Raw genomic sequence first — 7,406 nt, 5'->3', positions numbered from 1 at the left:
GGGACCCTCCTTTAGTATCCATCTTAAGTAGCCCCTACCTTTACACCCTCCCCTCTTGGCTATGATTCCTTTCCCAAGATTGATTGTATCTTGTCAGTATAGTTTGAACACTCCCATTTCCTGGTAGCTATAGTCATGTGCATCATCTTTCCCTGCCCCTGGATCTCCCCAAATGGTATAGAGGTTCCCTAATTTCTTTTGTCCTTGGAGTCGTCCTCTAGCAGGCTGGCACTCCCAGGGGTCAGGGCCCAGAGCATCCAGAGTTCAATCCTCAGACTCTGTATAGGCATGTAGCACGCGGCTCTGAGTAGAGCCTTAACTCAGCCCTGTTATCTCTGTCCTTAATGAAAGAGTGGCTTTTCTGACTATTTAATAGTTCTGTGTTTTTTTTCCCAGTCAACGCTTTCTCTGGAGGTGGATACATTCTTTCTCCCAAGTTCCTCTGGATTGTCCTGGGTCATTGCATCGCTACTGGTAGCAAAGTCCATACATTTGATCGTGCCATAATGTATCAGTCTCTGTGTACAATGTTCTCCTGCATCAGTTCCTGGAGGTCCTTCCAGTTTACATCACATAAGTTTTCTGAAGTTATATGATCCAAATAGTCTCCCTCCCTCCCTTCCCTTCTTCATCCCTCCAGCTGGCAAGCAATTTGATCTGGGTTATCCATGTATTCTCATGCAAAATATATTTCCATATTGATCATTTTTGTAAGAGAATAATCATAGAAAACAAACCCCCAAATAAATTAAAGTGAAAAATCACATCCTTTGTTCTGCATTCTGATTCCAACAGTTCTTTCTCTATAGGTGAATAGCATTCTTTGTCATAAGTCCCAGAAAATTGTCCCAGATCGTTGAATTGCTGAGAGTAGCTAAATCTTTCACAGTTGATCATTGTATAATATTGCTATTACAGTGTACAATGTTCTCCTGGTTCTGCTTATTTCACTCTGCATCAGTTCATGGAGGTTTTTCCAGCTCTTTCTAATCTTTGCAAACTTTAAACCATTATATAAAGGCTTTTTTCCCTCCTCCTTCTCCTCTTTCTTCATCTTTTTTTTTTTGTGTGTGTGTGTGTGTGTGAGCATTTTTACTGACTGTCCCTCATGCCTGAAGTTCTCCCTTTCTTAATTTTCTACTCCTGACTTCATTCAAATTCTACCTTCTATAAGAAACCTCAACTTTCCTCAAGTAGGTTCTCCTACTTCTCTTGCCTTCCCTCTATTGTTTATTTCCAATTCATCCTATATGTAGTTTATTCCTACAGTTGTTTGCATGCTGCCTCCTCCATTAGACTGGGAGCTCCTTGATGGTAGGGGAAGGTCTTTTGCCTGTCTTTATATTATTAGGGCTTAGCACAGTGTAGGGGAACATAGTAGGTGCTTGATAAATGTTTATTGACTGACTGACTAAAGGAAGTGGTGCTTGATTTGAGTCTTCAAGGAAGCCAGGACATCTAAGAGTCAGAGGCTCTTAGGAAAGGCATTCCAGATGCGAGGAACAGGCAAGGCATAGACATGGAGATGGGAGTACCATGTTTGAGGAACAGAAAGTAGTCCAATGTGGTTGGATCATGGTCCTAGGTTCAAATCTGACCTCCCAGCTGTGTGACCCTGGGCAAGTCACTTGACCCCCATTGCCTACCCTTACCGCTCTTCTGCCTTGGAGTCAATACGCAGCATTGACTCCAAGACGGAAGGTAAGGGTTTTAAAAATAAATGAATGAATGAATGAATGAATGAATGAATGAATGGGAAAAAAAAGAAAAAAGAAAGATGTCTGGGGAGGTCCAAGAGAGGGGCTGAAGAATGATCTTCCAGATTGTATATATGGACCTGTCCAAGGCCCGAGAGGATCAGAGACCATTGTATAGAGGACCAGCTCTATATGGCAGGGGTCCTGAGTGGCGTTTTACGGCGTCGGATTGCTAAGACAGGAAAGGAAACTGAGAACAGCCGAACTAGAGGTTAGCCCATGCTGATCCGATGCTATGGGATTTTTGACTTTATTTTATACTGGTTTCAAACAAAGAACACAAAGAAAGAATCACAGCTGTGAAGGAGGTTATAAATCATACACAATTCATCAAAGTCTAAAAAGTAGAGATATGGGTGCAAGGACAAGGGCCAAATTCCAACCACCAATTAGTAGGGTTTACTTCTGGGAGCAGAAATAAATTTCATGGAGATGTTTACTAATTGCGTTCTGCCTTGATTTACAGATCTGCACCTGGTCAGATAGTCTGGACTAAATTGTCCGGCTCCAGTCTTTATCTAAGTAATATATTTTTTAGGTTTCAGGCTTCTTAATTATCAAGGAGAGAAATTGTCAAGGAGAGGAATTGTTAACTCAGTAGCTGCTGGTCTGGTTAAGGACTCAAAGCTTTCCAATAAGAATGTTGAGAGAATGTGGGGATCTAAAAATGAGTCAAAAGAGGAGCCTCAGATTTTTACCTTAGATGGTCCATTCTATCTGCATCTGACATGTAGTGCAGAAAAATCATACATGCAGTTTTACTTGCCGATGATTTTGTAATGGGATCCAGATAAAACATCTATTACAGACTCTGTTTCTCTAAATGACTCCTAATAGCCTCTTGGAGGGGTCAAGTTGTTTTTGGATTAATCTACCTGCTGGTACCAGAGCTTTTCAGGGCTCAGGTGACCAGGACCAAACACAAAGACTGCCTCAGCCTGGATTGGTCACGTAGGGAATCCAGATAACAGGCCCTAAATTTGACCCTATTTCTCCAATTGGCTTTTTACATATAACGGCTTTCAACACCATTGATTTATTGGTGGATGCTGGCCTAATCAATAAATTGATATTCTTACTGTGCGAAGGAAATTCCCCCCCCAAGATCCTGCTTTTGGGTCTGACCTGCTTCCCTGCATTTCAGTGTGGGTCAGGGGAGAGTGGCCTGGACATATGAACCTGGAAAGGACCAGGTTAGGATCCAGGAGGTAAAGGAGAAGCTAGAAAAGAGGGGGTGCCAGGAAGTGGGGGCGCCCTGTTCCCTTGGACATGGCGGCAAAAGGAACCATGTGGAGAAGCACCCATGTGGCTAGTTAGAAATAGGTTTTCTCTCTAGCTGTCTGCCTTCTTTTACTCAAGTAAATGTTAATAAACTCTATGGAAATTAAGGACTGGAGTTTTAATTCAGTTTTGACATTACCCAGAAGCCAGGCTCTCACAATTTTTAAATGTCACAATGATAGATATGTTAAAAGTATGTTGCAAACCTTAAAGCTCTATATAAATGTTAGCTATTATTATGATTATGTTTTAAACACTCACCTTCCGTCTTAGAATCAATACTGGGTAGGGGGTCCAAGAAAGAAGAGCAGTCGGGGCTAGGCAGTGGGGGTTAAGTGACTCACCCAGGGTCACCCAGCTAGGACGTGTCTGAAGCCAAATTCGAACCCAGGACCTTTTGTCTCTGGGCCTGACTCTTCATCCACTGAAGCACCCAGCGGCACTCAGCTACTATAATTATTACCGTGTACCACACGAGGGAGCGGACGAGACACCATAGCCTCTTAGGTCAGCCCTTTGTCCTCCCTTAAGCCCCCCAATTCAGAGGCCAGATCAGAGAACTGTAAAACCTTTATTCAACAAAGTGCTCAACGCTGGGCTGGGAGGAGGCCTGAAGGGGACTCTGAGCTGAGGGAACGTGGTCTCCTTGGGGAGAGGAGAGCCACCCCGGGAGCCCGAGGATCCTCGCCGAGCCTTTTCATGGAAGAGGGAGGAGGGGTGCTGGCCAGCTTTGGGTGACCGACCAGGGAAGGGAGCCAGAGATGAGAACCAGGGAAGGGAACCAGAGATGAGAACCAGGGAAGGGAGCCAGAGATGAGAACCAGGGAAGAGAACCAGGGAAGGGAACCAGAGATGAGAACCAGGGAAGAGAACCAGGGAAGAGAACCAGGGAAGGGAACCAGAGATGGGAACCAGGGAAGGGAGCCAGAGACAAGAACCAGGGAAGGGAACCAGAGATGAGAACCAGGGAAGAGAACCAGGGAAGGGAACCAGAGATGAGAACCAGGGAAGAGAACCAGGGAAGAGAACCAGGGAAGGGAGCCAGAGATGGGAACCAGGGAAGGGAGCCAGAGACAAGAACCAGGGAAGGGAGCCAGAGACAAGAACCAGGGAAGGGAGCCAGAGACAGGAGCACGGGACCCCGAAGGTGGGCCGTGGAGGGGGCTAAGTGGTGTTCCGGAGCAGAGGAGACAGGTCAGCGGGGATGCCCACCCACTCCGGCAGGAAGGCCGCCTCCGGCCTGAAGATGAGCAGGAACTTGGAGCTGGGCAGGGTGTAGTTGGCCAGGTAGACGGTGTGTCCTCCGGCCACGTAGGCCGCCCAGAAGCCAAAGGTGCCGATGGTCATGACGGTGTGGTTGCACTGGGTCAGCAGGGCGAAGTCCTTCTCTGCGGATCTCCTCCATCCCTCGGCAAACACCACATCGCCCTTGGAGGCGTCCACGTTCCTCCGGCACCAGGCCATCCCATCGCTGACCACCACGAAGACCACGTTGGCATAGCGGGCCCGGAACCAGGCCAAGGCCCGCTCCAGGTAGCCCTTGTCCGCCACGACCCCCTTCCACACCTCGCTCATGGTCCGCAGGTAGTCGCCCCGGCGCACGTGGACCCCCACGAAGGTGAGGCCGCGGCCCCCGTGGCCCTGGCGCACCCGGTGCAGGAAGGCCTGGGCCTCTCTCCGGAGGCCGGCGTGCAGGGAGAACTCGCGCAGGATCTCGTCCCGGAGGTGGTGGTAGAAGGTCCAGGAGCAGGGGTAGCCCATGAAGAAGACGTAGTCCCAGGGGATGTGGCGGTAGTCGTCCTTCATCCAGTCGTCCAGCAGGTAGGTGAGCCAGGGGACCGGCAGGGCCGCCCTGTCCTTGAGGACGGGCAGCGTGATCCGGAAGAGGCGGCCCAGCGTCTTCTGCATCTTGGGCGAGATGAGGGCCTGCTTCCCATTGAGCTTGGCCAGCGCGTACAGCGTGGCGTACTGCCCCATCTGGTTCCCCAGGCGCCCCTGGGTGTTCACCGTCCAGCTGCTGCTGGGCAGCTGGACTTGGGGCGCCCCGAGGCCCTGCAGCTTCCTCAAGTTCTGCCTCTCCAAGTAGAAGACTGTGGAGGCCACGAAAAAGAAGACCAGAAAGTGGAGGATGGGGAAAGAGGGCTCCAGGCCGCCGGGCATGTCTGTGAGAGGAAGGGGAAAGCCAGGCCATCAGTCATGAAGGGTGGGAGCAGCGCCTGCCTCGAGGGGCCCCAGACCCCAGCGGAGGAAGGAGATCGGAAAGGGGAAGGGATCTGGCCAGGGGACCCAGGGGGCCTCCTTGGGGCATCTGAGCCGAAGCTTGAAGGAAGGGAGAAGCCCAGGGAGAAGCTCAGGACACACAGAGCAGCAAGGAGGCTGCAGGGATGACCACCAAACAGTTGGAAGGGGAAAGTGGACAGCCGGGAGCTGACGGGCCTGGGGGGTGCCCTTAGCCAGTGGGGGGACCCACGATGGGGGGGGGGGCAGGGGAGGCCCGAGGCCTTCCTATGGAAAAGGATGGCAGTCATAACCAGGAAAAGCACAGGCCTGGCTGGAGAAGGCTTGGGAGGCCAGAGAATGCTCCAGAAGTTTCCAGCACCGGGACCCAGGAGAGGGGGGCCAGGAATTTGGATTCAATTCCAGTGGGGGCCCTCTGGGGCTCACGCTGTGCTTTGGGGTTACCCCACTCAAAGAGCCAAGTCAGCACCAGGTAAACTGAGGAGGGAGAAACCCCCGCAACCAGGGAGATCAGAGGAGGCTTCCCAGAGGCCGTAACTCCCTAAGGTGAGGAAGAGAGAGGAGGATTCTGGGAAATGAGGAGGGGGACATCCTGTGAGTGAATGTCCCAGGCACTAAGACACTAAGGGGAGGACGGGAGACAGCTGAGACCTCTGGGGGCAGGGCTAGGCCGAGCTGGGCCTCGTGGGCCTCCCTCGAGGAGTTTGTATGTCCCCCAAGGCGCAATGGGAAACCCCAGAAAGCTGTGGAGCAGGGGCTGGCAGGGTCCCACCCTGCCCTAGTGAGATTCTGAGGCAACAGTAAAAACAGACTTTTTAAGCCCCAGGAAATGCCAGGCACTGGGCTAGGAGGCCAAAAGCCTGGGGAGAAAGCCTGGCAGGGGAAGGGGCAGCCCCTGGGGGGCAGGATGTGGGGGTAGAGGGGCACCCCCTGGGGAGGCAAGGGCAGGGGGGCAGGAAAGGGGGAGCCCCCCAAGTGGGTAGAGACAAGCCTGGGAAGAGGCCAGTAGTTAGGAGCACCGGGTGGAGCAAGGGGGCGCCCCCTTGTGGATGAGACAACCTAAGGTCCAAACCACGTAGCCTGTAGGCTGGCTGGTGAGCCTGGGGCCGGGGCCGGGGTGGGGGATGGGGTGCTGCAGGTGCCCCGTGGTGCCGGGAGCCCTCCCTTCCTGCTCCCCATCCCCTTCTCCCTCCCCCCTCCCAGCCCAGCACTGTGCCCTGTCCCTGGCACACAGTAAGCGCCAAACAAATGCGTTTCCATTTCCGCGTGCACGCATTCATCCTAGTGTAGGAGGTGAAGGGCTGGATGCCCGGGGGCAGCGCAAGCAGGGGGAGCCTCGGGAAGCGCTGGGGACTGCGCGGCACCACCAGAGGCTGGAAGAAAGGGGGCGCCCCGGGATGGGGCGGCGCGAGCCGAGGAGGCCCGGACGAAACGAGACGCGGCCTTTGCTGGAGGGTCGCCTGCACGGAAAACCTCGAGAGCGAGCCGGATAAACGGATCGGAATCCTCGGAATAAGGCTCCCTCCGGCCGCCGCTTCATTTGCCTGGCGAGCATCGCCCGCATTCCCTTTTGCAGGACTCGGAGCCATTGCCCAGGCCGCGATCTGGGAAGCGCGCACGGGGGAAAAAGAAGCTCCAAATCGTCGATAAGCGGGAGACGCCACGCGGGGCCTCCCCGCCCATCTGCTCTCCCGGCGGCCTGTGGTCCTCTTTGGGCTCCAAGCGGCCGGATTGGGCAAGCACATCTCAAGATTTGGACCCGCATTTTTTCAGATTAAAACAAACAAACCCATTTCCTCTAAGGAGCACCGTAAGGAGTCCCGTCCCCCCCCCCCCCTTCCCGCGGCTTACCCAACTTAACTGGATGCCCAGATTGCCAGAGGTTGTAACTGCGAACTTTTTGGCAACTCGAGCTTGAGGGACTTCGCCCGGTGCCAGGGGGGGAACGCCGTGGGTGCAGGAGAAACAAAACGCTGATTGCCAAGGCTTGGATTCATTACGGATCCCTGCTAGGACGGAGGCGAGATGGACCCTGCACGCACATTTAATAGACTCTTGGCAGCCTTAGGAGGGTGTCCGCATGGGTCTGTCTAGACGCGGCTGGCAGGAAGGCATGCACAGCTGGATCTC

General features: G+C 53.1%; 1 protein-coding gene across 1 annotated transcript; it reads right to left on the bottom strand.

Annotated features, from left to right (window-relative positions):
- Positions 1–4,202: 4,202 nt before the first annotated feature.
- Positions 4,203–5,198, bottom strand: LOC123239882 (galactoside alpha-(1,2)-fucosyltransferase 2-like). The gene has a single exon (XM_044667207.1). The coding sequence runs from the start codon at positions 5,196–5,198 to the stop codon at positions 4,203–4,205; it is 996 nt and encodes a 331-aa protein (XP_044523142.1).
- Positions 5,199–7,406: the final 2,208 nt, after the last annotated feature.

This window comes from Gracilinanus agilis, chromosome 3 (assembly GCF_016433145.1).
Source record: "Gracilinanus agilis isolate LMUSP501 chromosome 3, AgileGrace, whole genome shotgun sequence".
NCBI classification, from domain to species: Eukaryota; Metazoa; Chordata; class Mammalia; order Didelphimorphia; family Didelphidae; genus Gracilinanus; species Gracilinanus agilis.
The sequence above is the reverse complement of the archived record's forward strand: the minus strand, read 5'-3'. Positions and strand labels throughout refer to the sequence as shown.